The sequence below is a fragment of the Micropterus salmoides genome, unplaced genomic scaffold (genome assembly GCF_014851395.1).
Source record: "Micropterus salmoides isolate LMB-PRFRI ecotype aquatic unplaced genomic scaffold, ASM1485139v1 Ms_hic_scaffold_9, whole genome shotgun sequence".
NCBI lineage: Eukaryota > Metazoa > Chordata > Actinopteri > Centrarchiformes > Centrarchidae > Micropterus > Micropterus salmoides.
In genome coordinates, this window is record NW_024044681.1 from 36,459,088 (window position 1) to 36,482,365 (window position 23,278).

Consider the following 23,278-nt stretch of genomic DNA (forward strand, 5'->3'; position numbering starts at 1 on the left):
AACATTAGGTAGTAGCCTATATTAGCGACCCCCACAAAGCTGAGATTATTATAACTGGAACCCTGGACACATACATGACCAAAAAGCCCAACTGACATGAGAGGTGGTAAACCAACAGGTCCTTTTTACCTAAACAACAAGATGTGTCAATTGGCATTGCATTCAAAAATTCCAGTTACACTTCACAGCAATTATAGGATAAAATTATTCATAGTTACAGTTGATTAACTTGTAGATGCTAAACATGTCATGTAGAAAATCACAGTAACCGATAATGTAATGTTAATGTAGAAATCACAGTACTGTTTCTCCATAATACAGTAGATTGCCGTGAGCAAATGATCTAATTTACAGCACACAGCAGTCAATTTCAAGTTTCTTGATGCATCATGGGATCTTTACAGGTCGGGATTATTGGCAGGGGCAAGAACAGGTACTTAGTGGCAGAGTGGTAATAGGACATACAGACTGTGGGCACGATAGAGAAGAGGTTAGCCAAGTGTCTCATTCAAATGTTATTCCACTGTGTTTTATGAACGAAATGTTAACAATGTATGGCCACTTTACCTCCCCTTGTTGTACTAGCAAGGTTAGCTTAGTGAACATTGTCTGTAACAATAAGGAGCTTTAGGTCCCTTTATATGGTAAATTATACCGAGGCGTTCGGTATAAATCAGCATGATCATTGGTAGTGCTATTCATAGCTGTTGCTTTGGCTACAGCTAATTGGGATCCTAATAAATTACATTAAATGAAATTTATGTGTGTAGTTAGTGTGCATAACCCTATCATGAGAATGATAACGTTAACATTAGGGTTTCAAGCCTGTTTCCAGACCCCTGTATCACAGTTTAATGTAGCATTTTAGCGATTCAGAAGTTAATTATAACGTATATGTTATTAGTCCGATTGTCAAGGTAACATTATTTCTATGGCTCAGATAGACGCTGTCTACATTTGTGGTTCATATAGCTAAAACATTGTTAATCTTGACAGAGCTCAGTTAAAACTTTATCTCTTGCTCTCTTTAACTCTTGCCTCAGCCAAGCTGGTAGGCAACATGTACAGCTGAAACAAAGCCATGTTTGCTTCTCTGACCCGCCTTTCTCTGCTTCTGATTGGCTAGTAGTCCTTAACTAGTAACTGAGCATGTGCAACTCCCAACAAAGTTCATTTAGAGGCAAGATGTATCACTCCGTAGCTAAAACAAAGCCTTCAACACAGGGTGGAAAGAGGCTGCAGCAATGTGCAGTATGACAACAAATATGGTGTTTTTTGAAAATTAAACTACGTAAACCTGTTCTGGTACAACCCCTAAATAGGATTTTGAACCTGAAAATGAGCATAATACCACCTCTTTAATTGGTTGCAGTCCAATACACAATAGTTCAAAATGAGCTCCACCTTAACAAACAGTAAAATCCTGCTTTTACATTAATGCATGAGTATTAATAATCTAATGTTAGAATATATAATAATATAACAGTCACACAGTCTGCCTTTTACACTTGCAATGAACTTTTTGAACATTTTTCTGATTCTACTTACAGAACATAATTTTACTAAAGAAACATTTGCAATGCATGACTTTTACTTAACAGACAGTGTGGTATTAATACCTTTACTGAAGTAAAGGATGTGAATACTTCATCCACCATAGTATAAAACATAAACAAGCATGGTTTAAAACATTTACGTATTTGAACAGTGAATATTTTCTAAAAAGATGTGCAGAGGGAATAATCTATTAGTGTGAAGGGAGTTTAGGAGTACTATGACAAAGGTTTCCTCAGGTCATGTTAGGGTCAGTTGCTGAGCTAAGCCCCTGTGACACTGTCTCTCCTCTCTGCCTGTTTGGTCGACTGGCTGATGCAGCTGTCTTGATAAGGATGCACTGGGATCCACTTCCTATCTTTATTTTGTTTTATTACAGACAGACTGACTGGCTGTATGTAGAAAGTGTTGCATGTTACTTGAATGACACACATTGTGACATACGTAACCAACATTCAATCTTCACACATGTATAGAAGAGTGAACAATAATTGTGGACACTGTAGATCTAGGAAGGATTAAATGACAAAGACAGCTGTGAACAGCTGTTTTGTCCAACTGGAATTTATATTATAGCCTACGAGTGGTAAGCTATATTAGTAGTCTATAACCTACTTTTTTCCTGAAATTATAATGAATACACTAAAATTAGCTCTAATCATGCCTTAACCACAGTGGTGTAATATCAGAACACGACTATGAAACAGTTAAATTGGTGAATGTCAAATAATAAACTGTTTAAATATCTGTAGGCAGACTATCCAAATAATGTGTGACCTATAAATATATTAATATTATCTTAACATGATATAATATATACTTTGTATTTAATGTTATAATATTATAACAGTAATTACGGCCCGGGCACGAACGGTGCAAGGTAGCTATTGAAACTGAAGGGATTATTAGGGCCCGAGCACAAACCATGTGAGGTCCTTCTTAAAAATGAAGGAATTATTAGGGCCTGAGCACGAACCGTGCAAGGTCCCTATTGAAACTGAAGGGATTATTTATTTTTTTAGGGCCCAAGCACAAACCGTGCGAAGTCCCTATTGAAACTGAAGGGATTATTTAGGGCCCGAGCACGAACCGTGCAAGGTCCCTATTGAAACTGAAGGGATTATTTATTTTTTTAGGGCCCAAGCACAAACCGTGCGAAGTCCCTATTGAAACTGAAGGGATTATTTAGGGCCCGAGCACGAACCTTGCGAGGTCCCTATTGAAATTGAAGGGATTAATAATCTGAAGGGATTAATAATCAAAGTAATAATAATAATCAAAGTAACCTCAGTTTTGGGGGCCTAAACATACTCGAAGACTCACTAAACTGCACATAATTCAGATGTGGCGAAAAATTTCGTATTTTATGGGTTTCGCGCATGGGTGTGGCAAAATGGCTTGCTAGCGCCCCCTACAGAGCAGTCCCCGGACAAAGTTTTAGCTACGTGTACGAAATTTCTGGGGTATGTATAGCATGTGCAGACACACAAAAAAGCCTTTTTGGAGCCAAGTTATGCAGGAAGGCCATGACGTTTTAATGATGTTACATTCTGAAGCTTCTGAGATCTTGTTAAATGCTGTTGCCTTGGTGAGTACAGGGTTAACTGCATACTTGATATGCTTGATATGCAGTCCCGCCGTGAACACATTTACATTGATCTTCATGTGATTTGGTGGGATTATTGCTCTTATTACAAAGTCCACATTTCTGCTTTTTATGAGATTTTGCTCAACAGGAAGTCAGCCATTTTGCGCTTCCTGCATCATTTTCAATTTTTTTAAAAGATATTTGAAGCCTTTAGGATGCCCACAGAGCCACGAAACTTTGCAGCCAGACTCAAACTGCTAATGTCATTTTTAAGACTGAAGGTTGCACGTTGGCTCTATAGCGCCCCCTAAAGCCTTTTTAGCCGTCACATGGCTAGGAATACTCAGACCCTGACTGCTGAAACGGCATGTCCATGGCATTGAATTTTGATGTTTCGCCATGAAAAAGTAAGTAGCATGTAAATGGACTAGACATGGTCAGATCTGTTCCAAAATTCACATGTCAACTTCTTAGAGACTTACATGTCAATATCCAGTCATAGTGATAGCGCCACCTACTGGCATCAAGAAAGGACATGTTTCAAATTTTACCCCTAATGCCTCATTTTTATGTTTGTCAAAAGGGGTATTCTTTGTTGTCTTATATGGTTGTGGAAAAATGACTCAATAGTGCCCCTACAAATTTTAAAGAAGTATCCCCCGCCGTACGTTTTACATAGCTGTACGAAATGTGGGGGCCGATCTATCATCTCTAGACTTAACATAGCCGTCACATGGCTAGGAATACTCAGACCCGGATTGCTGAAACGGTATGTCCATGGCGTGGAGTTCAATTTTGATGATTCGCAATGAAAAAGGAAATAACATGTAAATGGACTACACATGGTCAGATTTGTCCCAAATTCACATGTCAACCCCTAAGAGACTTACATGTCAATATCCAGTAATTGTGATAGCACCAACTACTGGTATCAGGAAAGGACATGTTTTTACCCCACATAGTGCCTTAGGTACAAATACGTCCATAGTGAGGAATACATACTCCACATAGCAGGTTGACCACATCCATTTCAAAGTTATGCAGGAAGGCCATGATGTTTTAATGATGTTACATTCTGAAGCTTCTGAGTTCTTGTTAAATGCTGTTGTCTTGGTGAGTGCAGTGTTAACTTAAAGTCCTGACCTGAAGACCAACATGACTAAATCCAATACAATAAACCCAACGAAGGTTAAAATGAAGGGCAACTGGACTTCAGTTCATGAACTGAAGAAGTCCTTTGGATAAGGGACGAAACGTCTTCCAGTAGCTTCAACCAAGTCCAGTTGCCCTTCATTTTAACCTTCGTTGGATAACTATGACCTGGATGACTGAGAATCTTCATAGACATCAATACAATAAACCTTTGTATTCCACTACCAAAAATAATTATTTTCTTTTTCAAATGTAAGAGTAAAGTTACTAATGTATAAAAACCATTCAATCAAAAGTTAATAAGTTTGATTGTAGAGACAGGGTTGAGATTCCAGTAACCCTGACATATTGTTCATGGTAAATAGGCTGTACTTGTATAGTGCCTTTGTTGTCGTTCCGACCACTCAAAGTGATTTTACACTACATTAAATTCACCCCATTCACACACATTCATACTCTGAATGGCAGAGGCTTAGGTGCCATCAGAAACAGAAATGCACATTCATACACATCCCAGCACCGATGGAAAAATTTGGGGTTCAGTATCTTGCCCAAATACTTTGACGTGCAGACTGGAGGTGCCAGGGATCGCACCACTTATGGCACCTTCTGTTGGACTGCTCTACCCCCCTCTCTTTCCCCTCGCTACCCCGTTTCCCTAGAAAGTTAATTTTTAGGGTGCGTTTCACACCGACCTTGTTTAGTACGTCTGGGTTGGTGTGGACGTTAAAATCAAACACCCGCACTCTGGTTCATGTCAAAAAGGGAGTGTTATAATCAAAATTACAATCAAAATAGGAAAGAGATACAAAAGAAAATACTATAACAACAAATGCTTATACAATACTTATATACAATAATATGTAGGCTTATAATCCTTCTTAATGAAATGTCGGCACTTTTTGATATTGAACTTTTTATGTATGTAGCATGTAGGGATTTATATGCATTAATTCATTCTTTCCAGGAGATACATATTATTGTAGGGGATTTTAATATTCATGTGGACGTTGAGAATGACAGCTTCAGTACTGCGTTTATCTCTCTGTTAGATTCCATTGGCTTCTCTCAGAGTGTTCATGAACCGACTCACTGTTTTAACCACACCCTAGACCTTGTTTTGGTGTATGGTATTGAAATTGAACATTTAATAGTGTTCCCAAAGAATCCCTCTTTGTCCGACCACTGTTTGATAACTTTTGAGTTTGTATTGCTGAACTACATGCCATTGGGCAAAAATTTCTATACAAGATGTCTGTCTGATAGTGCTATAGCTAAATTTAAGGATGCGATTCCATCAGCTCTAAATTCATTATGAAGTCACAAAGTAACGGAGGACTCCTATGCTAATTTCAGTCCCTCCCAAATCGATCATCTTGTTGATAGTGCTACAGGCTCACTGCGAATGACACTCGACTCTGTAGCCCCTCTAAAAAAGAAAATACTAAAACAAAGACGGTTAGCTCCAATACTGAAACTCGCAAATTAAAGCAAATATCGCGGAAACTTGAGAGGAACTGGCATTCCACCAAAGTGGAAAATTCTCGTTTAATTTGGCAAGATAGTCTTAAAACTTATAGGAAGGCCCTCCGTAATGCCAGAGCAGCGTACTACTCGTCATTAATAGAGGAAAATAGGAACAACCCCAGGTTTCTTTTCAGCACTGTAGCCAGGCTGACAGAGAGTCACAGCTCTATTGAGCCAAGTATTCCCATAGCTCTCAGTAGTTACGACTTCATGAGCTTCTTTAATGATAAAATTCTAGCTATTAGAAACAAAATTCACCAAGACCTGCCCTCAACTGGCACCAACTTATCTCTTAACTCAGGAACCTTAGAAACAGCTGTAGAACCAGATATATGTTTAGAATGTTTTGCTTCCCTCAATCTTTACCAACTAACTTCAATAATTTCTTCATCTAAACCATCAACCTGCCTCTTAGACCCCATCCCGACTAGGTTGCTTAAAGATGTTTTACCCCTAGTCAGCACTTCTATACTAGATTTGATCAATCTATCTCTATCAACAGGCTATGTACCACAGTACTTTAAAGTAGCTGTAATTAAACCTCTTCTGAAAAAGCCCAAACTTGATCCGGATGTTTTAGCCAACTATAGACCTATATCTAACCTTCCATTTCTCTCTAAGGTTCTGGAGAAAGCAGTTTCTAAACAGCTGTGTGACTTTCTACAGAGCAATAGTTTATTTGAGGATTTTCAGTCAGGATTCAGAGCTCATCATAGCACAGAGACAGCACTGGTGAAAATTACTAACAACCTCCTTATTGCATCAGACAAAGGACTTGTCTCTGTACTGGTTTTATTAGATCTTAGTGCTGCATTTGATACCATTGACCATCAGATCCTATTGCAGAGACTGGAACATTTCATTGGCATTAAAGGAACCGCTCTAAGCTGGTTTAAGCCCTATTTATCAGATCGATTTCAGTTTGTACATGTTAACGATGAGTCCTCCATGCATGCCAAAGTTAGTCTTGGAGTTCCTCAAGGATCTGTCCTCGGACCAATCCTGTTCACTTAATATATGCTTCCTTTTGGCAATATTATCAGGAAATATTCCATAAGTTTCATTGTTATGCAGATGATACTCAGTTATATCTATCGATCAAACCAGATGAAACTCATCAGTTAGCTAAACTTCAAATGTGCCTTCAGGATGTTAAAACCTGGATGACCTGTAATGCTTGACATAGAGTACGGTCTAGACCTGCTCTTTTATGAAAAGCGCTGTGAGATAACTGTTGTTGTGATTTGGCGCTATATAAATAAAATTGAATTGAACATATGGGTTCTGTAAACACAAGCCGCTTTTATGATAGGCCTTTACAGTCATTTGCAAGGGCCAACTTTTTTTTTGCATGTTTGCAATTGTGGGCCACTTAATTTGCTGGTCCACTTTGTATGGCAAATGCAAATAAGTCCTGGTATGATTTATGTGATAAGACCATCTGATGCAGACCATATGGCTTTTGTTTAGACTTTCCGGACAGAAAGGTGTGAAACCCCCCTTAATAATTCAAAGTCCTTACATCAAGAGGCCTTCCCTTTTCAAGATTCTTTAATTTCATTGCTTATTGGGGAATAGAGTTTGTCTGATTTTTAAGAATCACATTAGTTACAGTCATTTGGAGACACCATTTGGATTAGATTTTTTGATTCCTGTGTGTAATTCAGCCATGTCATCTTTACAAATAAATTCATTAACTTAAAAATGTGTTCATCATAAATGCTGTGGATTTATAATAATAATAATAATAATAATCCTTATTTGTAGAGCACTTTTCAAAAACAAGTTGCAAAGTGCTTTAACAAGTGTAAAGAATAATACAAAAAAAACAAGATAAGAGCATGAAAAATAGTTTTCAGTCGAGACTCTGGAACAGACAACAGACCTCTGCCCGAGGATCTCAAGGTACGTGCTGGTGTGTATGGGACTAAAAGGTCAGAAATATAACAAGCCGAGAGGCCATGAAGAGCTTTAAAAGTGATCAATAGAATTTTAAAGTCAATTCTAAAACATACTGGGAGCCAGTGTAATGAAGCTAAAATAGGAGTAATGTGGTCATATTTCTTTGTTCTGGTTAAAAGCCTGGCAGCTGAGTTCTGGACAGTCTGGAGTCGATCAATAGATTTTTGGGTTAAACAGGTGAAAAGGCTGTTGCAATAATCCAGGCGTGATGAGATGAAGGCGTGTAAAATGGTCTCGGTGTCCTTAAAAGTTAACATAGATCGAATTTTTGCTATATTTCTAAGTTGATAAAAACATGATTGAACAAGCTTTGTGGTGTGCTGCTCGAAATTTAAATTACTATTAAACCAAACACCAAGGTTCTTTGCCACAGGCTTAATGTGATTTACTAGGGAACCAGCAGATGGCAGTATTGCTGCCATCTGCTGAGACCCGATGACCAGGATTTCTGTTTTGTCTGAGTTCAGCTGGAGGAAATTATTTGACATCCATTTTTTAACTTCACAAAGGCAGTTGTTAAGTGAACTCAGCATTCCAGGGTCTGTGGATCTGACGGGCAAGTATATTTTTGTGTCATCAGCATGAAGCATCAGTATGAAAAGAAATGCCATGTTTATGGATAATATGTCCAAGGGGAAGCAGATACAAGGAAAACAAAATGGGTCCTAAGACCGACCCCTGAGGCACACCATATTTAACTGGACAGAATGAACAGACATAGTTGTTTACAGACACGCAAAACTTCCTATTTGACAGGTAGGATGAAAACCATTCTAGGGCAGTACCAGAGATCCCCACCCAGTGCCTCAGTCTGTCTAACATGATGTTGTGATCAATGGTGTCAAAAGCAGCGCTAAGGTCCAGGAGTACCAGGACTGAGCACATGCCTTCATCAGCAGACATTAAAAGGTCATTGGTGACTTTAAGCAGGGCAGTCTCAGTGCTGTGGTACTTCCTAAAACCAGACTGAAACTTTTCAAATATTTTGTTATTTTCCAGTACAGTGAGCAGCTGTTTGGACACAATTCTTTCTAGAATCTTTGCAATAAAAGGCAGTTTTGAAATTGGTCTAAAATTATGTGGGAGGGAGGGATCTAAACCAGGTTTCTTTAAAAGTGGGTTCACGCAAGCCGTTTTAAAATAATCAGGGACACAACCAGTAGATAGGGAGCTGTTGAAAACAGAGATCAAATGGGGCCCAACAGAATCTATTACTTTCTGACACCCAGGGTAAAAACCAAGTCCAGTGTATGACCACGGTTATGTGTTTGCCCTTTGACATGTTGTTTAAAGTTAAAAGAAGTGGCCATATTTAAAAAGTCAGTTGCATTAACATTGTTGGGGTCATCAACATGAATATTAAAATTGCCACAAAGAACAATTCTGTCATAATTTAAAACCAGAGTAGATAAAAATTCAGGAAGTTCTGATAAAAATCCTCCAGGCGGTTTTGGGGGGCGATAAATTATAACAAATATGATAGGTTGCAGCCCTCCAACTTTAAGAGTGAGAACTTCAAAGGAGTTAAATTCATCACAGCATACTTAATGATATTTAAAATTTTCCCTATACACGCTCACTAGCCCACCACCACGATCACTGACCCTCGGTTGACTAAAACAATCATATTGAGGCGGACACAGTTCAGCTAGCTGGCTATAGTCATTCATTTGCAACCAGGATTCAGTTAAAAACATAAAATCTAGATTTGCAGACAAGATAAAATCATTTAAGATAAAAGTCTTACTTGACAGTGATCTCACATTGAAGAGAGCCATTTTAAATGAGTTTGTTCTGGGTGCTGGAGTTGGTGCAGTTGTCCTAATCCTTAAGAGATTACTATTATTTCTGTGTGGGATGTGCACGTTTCGGTTTACTGGTCTATGCATGATGATGACAGGAATAGAAGTCTGTGGAACAGCGCTGGGAGCAGACGGCTTTACATGCCAGCAGGTGGAGACAGTTGTTTGTGGCAGTGAGCAAGAGATCTGTTCAGTGAGCGGCGGTGTGTCCAGGTGTGCTGCATGAATGATTAGTCATTCACGTAAGTCATGTGTGGACCGCACCACATGCTGTATGTGAGCAGCTAACATTTCTGAGCCCCGTTTGTTTGGGTGAAGTCCGTCTGTCTTAAAAAGAGGCATTCTTTGCCAGAAAATATTAAAATTGTCCACATAACACACATGGTGAGCCCTGCAGGCGGACTGGAGCCAGTCGTGGAGGCCAAGGAGTCTACTAAAGCGGCCAGCACCGCGACCAACTGTGGGAATGGGACCAGAGATAAAAACGGACTTTCAACACTGCTTTAAAAAGTTAAAAAGATGGTTAAAATCTGATTTTGTCAGCTCAGACTGCTGCAGAGCTGTGTCATTAGTTCCCACATGGACTATCACTCTTGTGATGGAGGACGGGAGCGACGGCATCATTTCCTGGAGTTTTTTTAAAATGTCAGCCGTGGTGGCACCGGGGAAGCAGTGAGTGGTAGCGTTAAAGAAACGGATGTTTCTGGTTATGGAGTCACCAATTATTAGTGTGGTTGGGGAGAAAAGAGGACGAGGAGATGCCGGTTGTGTGGTTCCAGAGCAGGACTGAGCAGAATCTGCTTCAACACTGCGTGCGGACTGAGGATGGAGTGTGTGAGCTGCCGAGTGTTGTGTTGGAGTAGCAGTAACAGACCTGAGAGAAGGGCTACCCGACGGTGCAGGGTAGAGACGGCCTCCGGAGCGTCTGAGCACAGCCTCCTTCAGGATCCTACGTCGGGAAGCGGAGGTTTTTGACCGGGATGATGGCCGCCGATCAGGCCCAGCGGCAGACCGGCGGCCCAGTGCAGGAGATGTAGCCGGTGGAGGAGATGCAACAGTATCGGGAGGCACTGTCCGCCGAAAGAGATCCGTATCAGGGAGACTCGAAGCCGCAGGTGCATCAGCTGGATGGACCGGAGTGTCGTTAGACAAGGCTGCATAGCGGCCGATAGACGGAGGAGAGGCAGCCCCATCCGAGCCTCTCTTGCAGCCACGGACCACCACTTCAGCCCAGGTTGACTGATGCTTCGGAGTCAAGCAGGATGAAAGCCTGGGAAGGCTAGAGGGGTCCCAAAACACGGTGTCCTGGATGTTAGCAGTTGCGCTAAGAGAAACAATCTGTTTGGCTTGTACTGAAGCCACATCCATAAAGCCAGTCAGCAGGGAATCTTTCTCTTTGAGTTCCTCTGAAAGTCGTCGGATGTCTTCCATAAGGTCAGCAATCTTCTTGTTCGCTTTCTTAAGGAGTGTGCAGTCCTCATGGGGCAGAGTTATCTCGGTTAGCATAGTCACCGGAGCTTTGTTGCGATCAGTAGCGTTGATCGCGTTTTTACGGTCATCTAGTTTAAAATCCATGTCGGATGACTAAAATCCTTAACCCACGTAAAACTTAAATAAAGTTAAGTTAAATAAAAAGGATATAAAAAATGTAACGAAAAAGAGTGGATTAAAACTGGATAAGAGTCCGGTTTAAGACGGAGCTTCCGACACGTGGCTACAGACGTCAACGCATGCGCAGAGTGCAGATTACGTCTTACGTATACTAAGCATATAGACATTTTATTTACTACTGCTGCCCTCTCTGCTGTCTTTCCCCTATTATCAGCCCTGACCATTGCCACACCTCCACTGTCATTGTAAAACTACAGTCAACTACTATTCTGCATCCTACCATAATTCTGAACATGTTGCCAGGTTGCAGTAAAATCTGTTGTTGTAAAATTCATCTGATCTCGGAAATTTGGTTTGTAAGCACCTCGACATGCCTGGTTTTCCAACTTTTTACACCCTTGTGTTATTGTTGGAAACTTCCAGCTATTTAACCCTATAACCCTAAAAACGCCTAAAATAACATACCCAAAATGAATCAAGAATAACTACTCAACCATTTGGCCTAGATGCATAATTCTGGTCTCCTTTGAAAGGTCAGAAGCTAAGGAATATAAATCCATTAAATCCAAATTAACATATTTATTTTACCATTACAGACTAATTGGAGATGCAATAAAGAAAAATATATTTTCATCCTCGCCTGGTAAAAAAGCTATATTTTTAATGCAATAAACCATCAAAACCATCATCAGATATAACACAATTGAATATCTTATAATACACCTGGAATGCAATTGTAACTGTAAATCTGATGAAAAAAAAACAACAGTTATCATACAGTATTTTCAAAATTTTCAAAAAACAAAATATACCAGGCGAATGTCCATATTTTGGCAATATTTACTGTTCAAATGTTGACTTTTATGGGAAGTTATCTTTAAAACACTACCAACTGACTTTCTGTCCTTACAACCATGTTCCAAATAACATAAAGCTTCCAAAACATTGAAATATTGATAAAAACATTCCTGTGACCAAAAGCACACAGGCGTGTAACTTCGGATCGATCCGGATTCAGCAGACCATTCATTTAATACCCTGGAGCTCCCAGGTATTGCACAATAATCAAGATGGCACCCAGCGATATTTCTACCAACAAATCAGCTGATTTTTGGACTGAAAATGGCAAAAACGGCAAAAGTAAGTGAGCGGTTTTAAAGATTGTGTGTTGCATTGGTAGTCAAGTAAGGTAACAGCACCACCAAATTAAAGAATATTTTCTTTTCTATGTTAAGAGGACAACACTCAATGACTTTTGCATTTTGAGAACTGCTTTATGACAGATTGTAGGAATTAACAGCTTCTGTCAAGCTAAGACTACATCCACACTTCTAAGTTTTAAAACAAAAACAATCTCCATCCACACCAGTGTTTTAGCTGCATTTTAGAGTTGATTTCCATCTATATTAAAACAACTGAAAACGCACATCAAATGACAATTCAATACACTGGGCAAGCACGTGCCGGTGTAAACAGAAATCAGATCGGTCATATATGTCTTATATGTCATATATGACAAGCCATATGTGAGTGTCTGCGTCATCGTTTAAAAAAACAAAACTTCCAACTTCCATCCATTTAAGGTGTTCGGATTTGCCGTTTTAGTCTAGATGGGAGGCAGAAATGTACTGAATTAAAAAAAAAAAGACAAAGACACGCAGTAGCGTGGATGTAGCCTAAATCCATTACTTTCCACACATTCAATTCAATTCAATTTTATTTATATAGCGCCAAGCATCTGTCTTAGTGTGAGAGAGTGAAGAGTAGGTATTGGTCTGTGTGTGTGGGTTTTCTGTAAACACCAATCTGCACATGGTCAGTGATCATAGATTTGTTTTTGTTTTTTTAAACCCAAGAACACACTAAGACAGATGCTGGTACACCCCAAAGACCGCACACCCAAACACAAGAAAAGCAATCTAGTGTATGCGGTCCAATGCAGTGAGGAATGCACAGACCTCTATATTGGGGAGACTAAACAACCACGACACAAACGCATGGCTCAACACAGAAGGGCCAACTCCTCAGGTCAAGACTCTGCAGTCTACTTACATTTGAAGGACAGAGGACACTCGTTTGAGGACCACCAGGTGCACATTTTAGACAGAGAAGATGGATGGTTTGAAAGAGGTGTCAAGGAAGCCATCTACACCAGGGTGGAGAAGCCGTCATTGAACAGGGGAGGGGGTCTACGCCACCACTTATCCCCCACTTACAATGCTGTCCTTTCATCACTTCCCAGGAAACTCAACAAACGTAACCTATTGGCCTCAGGTGAAGATACCAACGATGGTCGTTCAGTCTTGGCCACAGGTAGTCTTAACGACTGTAACGACTGTCGTCACAGCAACAAGAACCAGCGGTATCGATGACCCGGGCCAACGACCCCACTGAGGTTAAATAGCTGAGTTTCCCTGCCAGTCAGGCAGAACTGAAGAAGTCCTTTTGATGAGGGACGAAACGTCTTCCAGTATCTTCAACCAAGTCCAGTTGCCCTTGATTTTAACCTTCGTTGGATATCAATATCATAATCTGATATTAGTTCATTTACTAGTACAGCTTTAGAAGAGAGAGATCTGATGTTTAAGAGTCCACATTTAACTCTCCTATTCATTTGCACTATTGCTCTTGTGGTTTTAATTTTGATCTGACGTTTTTATGCACAGCTCCTCTTCTGTTTACCTTTTTAAATAATTTCAATGGTCGGGGGGCAGACACCGTCACTATAGGATTTTCACTAAGTAACTCCTGAAATGGAGGAGCAGAGAAGTGTGTTAGACTGCGACTCTGCGTAGGGTTTTGGGTGGGTAACTGCTGAAAAACGAGGGCAGAGAAGTGTGTTAAACTGCGACTCTGCCTCCTGGTCTCAACTCTGGGTTGTCATGGATTTGGTCCACTAATAAACTTGGCCAGATTTCTAGAAATGAGAGTTGCTCCTTCCCAAGTGGGATGGATGCCGTCTCTCCGGATCAGACCAGGTCTTCCCCAGAAAGTCTGCCAATGATCAACAAAGCCCACATCGTTTGCTGGACACCACCTCGACAACCAGCGGCGGAATGACGACATGCGGCTATACATGTCATCACTGGTCAGATTTGGCAGGGGTCCAGAGAAAACTACGGTGTCCGACATTGTTTTTGCATATGTACACACCGACTCAACATTAATCTTAGTGACCTCCGATTGGCGTAACCGGGAGTCATTACCGCCAACGTGAATAACAATCTTACTGTATTTACATTTATCCTTAGCCAGCAGTTTCAAATAAGACTCAATGTCGCCCGCTCTGGCCCCAGGGATGCACTTAACTATGGCCGCTGGCTTCGCTAACTTTACGTTTCTCAAAATGGAGCTGCCAGTGATCAGAGTTGGTTTCTCAGCGGGTGTGTCGCTGAGTGGGAAAAATCTGTTAGAGACGTGAACAGGTTGATGGTGCCCCGTGGACTTTGAATGCTTACGACTGTTCCTCCTTCGGACAGTCACCCAGCCACCCCCCTTTTCCTGGCTGCTCAGGAAATCCCAGGGGACGGCTACCAGAGGCTAACTCAGGCCATTCCGCACCGACTACCGGGGACTGGCTAGCTACAGTAGCTAAAGACTGATCTACCAAGGTGCGGAGCCGGACTTCTAAATCAGCCTCGCCTCCATGTCTATAAATAAACTACACTTATTACATGTACCATTACCGCTAAAGGAGGCAGAGGAGTAACTGAACATCTGACACACCGAGCAGGAGAAAGTGGGAGAGAGAGAGGGAGAAGGAGAAGCCATCGCTAGCTGCTAAGCTAAAGTCGCTAACGGCTAAGCTAAAGTACTGTAGCGTCAGCTACCAAAACTTTTGAACAAATATGAGATTGAACAGCAGTCACTAAAAGATGGAAAGAACTGTGAGTGCTTAGGCAAAATTACTGTAAAGAATAAGTGTTTAGCGGACAGTTGGCCGCTGTAATCAAACAAATGTAACTGTTATTTAGCGAGAGCAGCACAACACGGTACCAACACACAGGCACCAGAAACAGAAATGAGTCGACACGAGTCGACACGCAACCTCAATGTATTACCCACAATGTACGCAGTAGCAGAATTGTTCAACATGCATTACACCACTCAGAAAACCCTTGTTAAAAGGCCCTGCTTACTTAGTTTGACTGGTTGGAAAAGCAAACAGTGGCGGACAGCATACCTAATACAGCCTGTGTTTTAAATCCATGTATTGTTCATTTTTGATTATTCCGTTTTGGTTTTAAAACGGAATAATCAAAAAAAAGAGAAAACAGAAAAACAGACATCGGCTTTACTTGTCTGTTTTGTGTGTTTGTTCAAACTGCTTTGTGTCATTCTCACTTGGCAGCTAAACCATTCTTCCGACCAAGTACTTGTCCTACCTAAGTGCAGTACCCGCGGTGTCCTTAGGGACATTGAACCTTTGGGATCATCTTTGGGACATGATATTGCCGTCATTGATGATACATAGACCATCAACTAAAAAGGGCATCAAAGTATTATCCTCAGGGACATAACATTTACTTCAAGAAGTCTCATGTTAGCATTCTAAAAGAATCTGAATTTTAAAGAAACCTAAACCATTGTTTCTGGTGACTCTCGCTGTGTAGGGTTTCACTAATCACCCTTAAGGTATGGTCCATGGAACTCCCTGTACAAAAGAATGGTTCCCATACAATGAAGTTAAGGTGGACACACCAAACAACACTGACCTTATTTCTGTCCAATCCTAAGAAAGACTCTCAGCTATATAAGAATGTCCAATAACTGTATACATTGTTCAAAGCACTACAAAGACGGAGAAAGAGGACAGCAGCAGTGGGACTGTTAAGGTGGGTGCCAAGTAAGGTAACAACAATATCATCTACAGAAACTGTTGCTTGATGCATTATTATCTTTTGCTATTACAGATATGACCATACCAAGGATGAAAAAAATTAACCTTCTTAGCTTTCTCTTCTTGGCATCCATGGTGGCCAAAAGTAGTCAGTTAAACTGCCAAAATTACTTGCGACGTCCAGGTACGTTTCTGATATGTTTATGTTACTTTTCAACTTTCTAGGCAGGTTCTGAAAAGGCATTTGTGTATGTGTGACCTCAGGATCTCTAAAGAATGGAATTTTGACACACAGTTGTAAATAGCAAAGCAGGCAAATTGAAAGAACACATAATTCCAGGACTTTATGTTTTCTTTCCTTCCAGACATAAAATTTTGTTTTTGTATAAATAAGATTTCAAGTGACAAGTGCAGAAAATGCTTTCTGATGTTCTCTTATAGAATACACTGACATCTCAGTTGAATGTGGCACATCTTCAATAAGCCTGGCTATCCAGATCTGCCCTGCTGTCTACAGTGGCTACAACGAGTCTCTACTAATCCTAAATCACAGATTCCAGAATCCAGAGTGTAAAGGAACCTTGGATGAAACGGCCACCCCACCTGTTCTCAGGTTCACCTTCCCCCTCAACATTACCAACGCTTGTGGCAGTACCTTCGTGGTTAGTAGAAGTTGGAGGAGGAGTAAAATTATAGAGAATCCATGCTTTCTCAAAGTATCCCCTTTTTCTCTGTCCTTGACTACTGTACATGTTGCCTACAGACCACCACTTCATCTGGCACAGGGGTCTTTGCTGACTTTTCCAACATCCAGACAGTTAACATCAGTGGTGTGGTGCACTCCAATGATCCAACCACAGGGGTAGTCACCTATAACACTTGGCTCAAATATTATTATTCCTGTGCTTACCCTCTGGAGTATCTCATCAACAACACCCAGGTGGAAGTGTAAGATCTCTACTTGTATCCCTCCTATTACTTTATTTCAGATGTTTACTGTACCATTCTGATGGTATGTATTCTATGGCAGTTTGGCTTTATTTTGGGATAGTTTGGTTTTTGAGGCATTATACAATTTTACCTAATTAGAGTCAGGCAAAGTCCTGAATGCCATTTTCCTCGTTGAGTGTAGTTTAAAATCATGTTTTGGCTCAAGCTAGCTTGGCTCAATGCCTGGATGTCTGTATGACAAGGCAAATCTCCTTACAGTGAAATCCACACTCCAATTCAATTTAGGAAGTATCTTATGTCACTATCTGCAAAGAAATAAGATAAGATAAATTAGATGTAACAAAACTCTAATCCTGTTTTTGTTTACATGTATACACGGCAGCACACAGTAGTAGCAGACAAATAAATATGTATAATTTCTTAGGAATTATACTTTCTTCTGTATTTATTAAGAATAAAACATTAACACTCATTTTAAACATGGAAAGAAATAAAACCTTTGTAGAAGCTGTATTTCTCTGCTTTTGAGAGAAGCTGCTAAACTAACAGATCACCATGAAACATTAACAAACCAAACCGTTAGAATGTGTTTGGCCCTAGGCATATTAAATAGTAGTTAAACAATTCTTCAAAAGCCAAACTATCCTTTTAAGTGTCACTGTAGTCACTAAAACAATTGTAATCCATTATGTGGTAATTGCCTGTGGTGAGTCTCTGAGAAAATATAATATTATTAAAAGAACAGTCTAGACCTATTCTATATGAAAAGTGCACAGAGATAGCTTTTGTTATGAATTGGTGCTATGTATAATCAACTATGTATATAAAATTAACTAAACAGAAAATAAGACTGGCTGTTAAAGTATGTTAGCTTATTCTCCTCTGTTGCTGCTGAAAAGTAACATGTAGGATGTCAGACATGTTTCATCAGGCCAACTACTCCCTGTTTCTGACATCATGCCTGATCCCATTCAGGTCAGGATCTTCCATTGCCGTGACAGACAACAATGGAAGCTTCATCAGTACTTTGAGCATGAGCCTCTTCAGTGTAAGTTGATGTTTTATGCTGTGAAGTCAGTCACACTGCTGTTTTGTTGTTGTCATTTTCTATTTATCGTAACTTTGTGTAATTGGTTATGTCAACATTTAGTTAGGTTAATTTATTTACATTATGTCATTATACAGGATCCAGTGAGTTTTGTTACAGACATTAAAGGTTCTATGGGGGCAGCATATCACATATCAGGTCAGAACATCTGCTAACTGCTGTTGGCTAGTTAGCTCAGTTAGCTGGGCAGCTAAATTAGTGATCCTATTAGCTCTCCAGTTTGACTACAGCGAATACAGTACCGGGGTGATCTCTGACTCCAGGGACAATGAAGACACAGGTTCAGCAGGTTCAGGCGAGAACAGGACAGGAGTGAGAAAGAGGAAAGCAAAAGCATGTAGAGCCAGAATATTTTTACGTTTAACTGAATTAAGGGTTTATTTTCACCATATCAGAGTTGGTGATTATTGGAACAGTGAAAATACTTTGTAGTTGTGGTTCAATAAAAGAGTGCATTTTCTGTTTAAAAATTGTCATTTTTATCCAGTTGCAGGGTTTTTCATCCAAAGAAATCTTTTTGGCACCCCCCAGGAAAAGGAAAGGAAAATCTCCAGTGCTAAAATGCTAAGAATTGGAAGGAAAAAAATAGCATTTTAAAAACTCTCTGAATGTGTTTTAAGTTATTTATCAAACAACTACCGAGCACGCAGAACATAAACTTAAATACAACTTTCAGCAGTCATCTCTCCTCCTCACAGACGCTTTATTTTACACATGCATACTCGTGCGTGGTCATAAACCAAAGGCCCAGTCTGAGCCAGGAAAACCCCTGAGTTGTATCTGTTTTAACATAGTATAATAGGTTTTCAGTTTTAAGTCTGCTGGTTAGTATAGCCTGCCACAACTGGATTTGCTGCTAGCAGAATCCAGCTTGTTTTTAGCATGGGAGCTAGCTAGCCATCAGCAGATATTTCCTTGCTTCCCAGGCTGCAGATGAAAGGACGATGATAGAGCTCCACTCCTAGCCAGAAGCAGCCATGGACTATTACTCGTGAGGGTAAACATGGTGGAAATCTCCCCAGGCCTTCCATATGACCAGCAAAATATCGATCCTGGACTATCACTTTTTGTCATATTTCTAAAACTGTCACTATGTCTTAACCATAGTACAGTGTATAGTACAAAACACTGTGTGAACACGTCTGCCTACAGGCCCTAAAATGATGAGCTCACTTAATGATTGCCTTTGTGGTGTCACAAACTGATTGAAACTGAATTTTTTCTAGCTGAATTCAAACAAAACAGATATCCTTGTCATTGGGTCCCAGCACATGGCTAAACAAATTCTGCCATCTGCTGGTTCTCTATTGGAACACATTAAACTTTGTCACAAGGAATTTTGACGTCTGGTTCGACAGTAATTTAAGTTTTGAGCAGCACACCACAAAGTTTGTTTGTTTTTATCATCTGAGAAATATATCAAATATCTGTTAAAAATCTACTCAATTCTGCATTAAAACACAGCCAACACGAAATCTAATGATACAAACCAGAGCCAACAAAGACAAACAAGCTTCCCAAATGAACTATGTAAAATGTGGATAGTAACAAACATACAGCTAACAGACTACACATTTCTGTTGACAGGATGTCAACTACACTGCTCCTCTAATCATACCACCACTGGGCTTAGAGCTGAAGACCAACATCTATGTCCAGGTCCAAGCAATCAACCTGACCAATCAGTAAGAGCATCAACCTCCTGACTCCGGTCTTCTCTCCAAGAAGAACTACAGACATAACAAATTTCAACAGATTCTTTTAGTATTTTACCAACACTTCTGAAGCCCATTGTTCTTCCCCCACCAGGTACAATGTCCTCCTGGACAGATGCTACGCTTCTATCTCTCCTTATCCCACCAACTCCACTTTCTTCAACCTGTTTGTCTCGTAAGTCCATAAATCTCATTCTGGTTCTCATTCCTGGAGACAATCAATGTCCATGTTAGGCCAACACAGTTTCTTTCTTGATATCAAACAGGTGCTCTAAGGACCAGATGACTATCATGCAGCAGAACGGAGAAAGTCACCATGCACGCTTCTCCTTCCCAGCCTTCAGGTTCATTGAACAGCAGAACCAGACGACGTCCACCTACTACCTGCACTGTATTACCAGACTCTGTGATATCAGCACCTGCAGTACCTTTAAGGTTAGTTAAGGATCAGCAATGAAAAAATCATTAAGCCCATTTCTCACCTTAATGGTGGAATTCTTCACTTATCAGTTACATTCCTTCTTTCTTCATCTACAGCAATGTAGCAAAAGGAGGAAAAGGGAAGCCCTTTCCAAAGGTCTTTCAGATTCAACCACTCTCTCCTCAATTCCCATTGTCACCAGAAATGAGAATTGTGAGTATGGCTGTTTGGTAGCACTGGACTGAACGCTGAGTACAAGGCATCTACAAAATTAAAAGAAAAAGAAAAGAATAGTACAGAACTGGTGTTCTGTTTAGGTGTTAATGTGATGTGGTTACAAAGCTGCTGTAAGTCTAATGTTTACAAGGTGATGTTATGAAAGTCATCATAAGATAGCTTACTAACTTTTAAGTAATACATTGTTATAATTAAAAGCAATCTGCATAGAGGCTTTGGCATAGGAACCTCTGTCATTGGTTTTTCCAAAAAGCAATTTACATTCTTTCCTAGCTCTCTTTACATATGTATGTTGTACAATAGTAAGCCTACCTCCAGTTTGAATATATAGAACACTGCAGGCCCAATTAGTGTTTTTTTCATAGCTCAGACATGACCATAGTAATTGATTTTCTCCTTGCATCTTTTTCTTTCAGCATTGGCATCTAAGGAGGAAGGTATAATATTGTTTAATTCCCTGTAATGTATTTCCTATTAGTTCACCAAGTAATGAAACATTTTAATTCTAAGAGGAATGTAAATGTTTCATTTATTCTGTGGAAGTTAGTTAGTCATTTGACCATCAGTTGTCCCATGATTGCTTCATTGTTGTTTCTGTCTGAACGTGTGCAGATGATGCTATGTGAGTCAAGGTGTGATGAATTAATTGATGTGTGATGTTTGTATCCTGGTTGTGTTGTAAGCAGCTGTATCCAGCAGTGACTCCAAGATGGGTATCGGGATAGCTGTGGGCATCCTCATTCCAGCCGTCATTGTGATTCTAGCTGCAGCAGTTATCCTCTACAGAAGGCTCAGGCACGTTTAAAGGAGAAAAAAACATCTGCATGCACCCCTCTGCCAGCTAAACTGTTGGATGAATTGGTGCACGACAACCTTTTTCACAAGCCCTGTGGAGTAGAACTAAGCTCAGAGATCTCTCTTAATGTGTTTTTTCTCATGTAGCATGCACATATGTGGTTTAGTGGTCTTATGGTTGTAGTACTAGAAATGTAATGTATGGACTAATTTGAAATGCAAAGTGAAGAGCAGGAACCTTTGCACAAAGAGAGGATTTGCTTGTTTTAGTAGAAATGATGTATTATATGATAAAGAGCTTAAGTGCCATGTAGTGTAATTATATGCTTTGGTTTTGAAAAGCATAAAAAGGAACCCGCTAGTTTGTAGTGACGATAACAAAATTATCAGTAATAATTTATTAACTAATTAATTAGAGCCTTTGGAAATATTTCTAGACACAAATGTAATAGTAAAAAATTAAAGAAAGAAGAAAATGTAATTCATAAAGTGTTCTGGGTTTAAATAAGTGACACTATTTAAATGCTTTCTGTTACAAGCAAAATTTGACATTAAAAAATGGGATAAGTTTTGAGCGTGAAGCCACTGTTCAATATATTCTTTTCAGTGGAAAGCCCTGTACAACTTCCCCACTTGCACCAAATGTGGCAAGTATATCTGTTAATACCACGCCTCATCGTACTGCATCTCCTGCTGCACATGAACTGAACAGATCTCTCTCTCACACAAACATACATACGCATACACACACAATTCAATGGCTTTATTAGCACTAGTGCATCGCCCGTTCACGAGACTCTTCCCTGTGCTTTTTAGATGCTTGTACAAAGTGTGTTTCTCACATTGATTTCACCTACAGCATTAATAGCAAAGCATTAATACAATGGCAGAGATACTGCTAGATATTCAGTGCTTCCTTAGAACTTCAACAAACCTGCATGATTATACGTAACTACGTTTCAACAATTTACTACCACATCGGAGCATATAAGCCCCGTCCCCGCGACACACCCCACTCTGCCCCCACAAGCTACTGTAACACTCCACTTAGCACTGTTAACTAGTATATGTCTCGTGTTCAGATCGCACCAAACGCAACACATACCCTCTATATTAGATATTACAGAGATAAACGTTTTGACAATATTGTCAAAAGCATCCAAGTCCAAAAAGATCAAATATTTGGATAATATATAAACTTGTACTATTAAAAAAAGATAAGTATTTGTCACATTCAGTGGTGTTGTTATGTGTCCCCCTGTTTGCAACATGCAGTCACATAGTGTGCAGTTCACTATGTTACATGTTGTTGTTGTCCTTTCTCTATGGCTAGACTGTGGTCACTGGGCACTATAGCATTAAGTTTGTTTTGAGTTTTGGTTTGATGCGTCCAATGTTACAGAAGCAAGTTCATTTATATATACTAGTAAATAAAGTCAGACTTACATTGGAGCCCTGATGAACACCTCTTCTGTGGGTGAAGAATTCAGTTTATTTGTCTCCAGTATTAAAAGTACACCTATTTTCCAAATGCATTGATGTAGAAGTCTCTTATAGAGCCCTTCAGGGAAAGCTTTCTCGAAATCAATAAAACAAATGAAAATCTTACTATGGTGCATGTTTGTTAATTGAAAAGTGATGGGTATATACATGGCTGGTGGTGTTGTGTTTTGGGAGGTATGATGTATGAGTCAAGGAATGAGTTCAATTCAATAAAATTTTATTTATATAGCGCCAAATCACAACAACAGTTATCTCACAGCGCTTTTCATAAAAGAGCAGGTCTAGACCGTACTCTATGATGCTATTTACAGAAGCCCAACAGTTCCCACCAAGAGCAGCACTAGGAGACAGAGGCAAGGAAAAACTTCCTTTTAAGAGGCAGAAACCTCAAGCAGAACCATGGCTCAGGGTGGGCGGCCATCTGCCTCGACCGGTTGGGGTGAAGGAGAGAGAGGGAGAGAGAGAGGGGGAGAGAGAGAACAGAGGGAAAAAGAGAGGGATGGAAGGAGAGA

At 40.0% G+C, this 23,278-nt stretch overlaps 1 protein-coding gene across 1 annotated transcript; it reads left to right on the forward strand.

Moving 5' to 3' along the window:
* Positions 1-16,168: 16,168 nt before the first annotated feature.
* LOC119896172 (zona pellucida-like domain-containing protein 1) lies at positions 16,169-21,844 on the forward strand. Its single transcript, XM_038709660.1, has 10 exons — positions 16,169-16,220; positions 16,478-16,698; positions 16,800-16,984; positions 17,963-18,035; positions 19,683-19,780; positions 19,905-19,985; positions 20,077-20,245; positions 20,348-20,444; positions 20,885-20,905; positions 21,155-21,844. Exons 1-10 carry the CDS (start codon positions 16,169-16,171, stop codon positions 21,271-21,273), a joined length of 1,116 nt encoding a protein of 371 aa, XP_038565588.1. The 3' UTR covers positions 21,274-21,844.
* The last annotated feature ends 1,434 nt before the right edge of the window (positions 21,845-23,278 follow it).

Coding starts and splice junctions, on each gene's coding strand:
- LOC119896172 (XM_038709660.1), top strand. CDS start 16,169: ATGGTGGCCAAAAGTAGTCAGTTAAACTGCCAAAATTACTTGCGACGT. Junction 16,221..16,477: donor AAATTACTTGCGACGTCCAG/GTACGTTTCTGA, acceptor GTTCTCTTATAG/AATACACTGACATCTCAGTT. Junction 20,246..20,347: donor GCACCTGCAGTACCTTTAAG/GTTAGTTAAGGA, acceptor CTTCATCTACAG/CAATGTAGCAAAAGGAGGAA.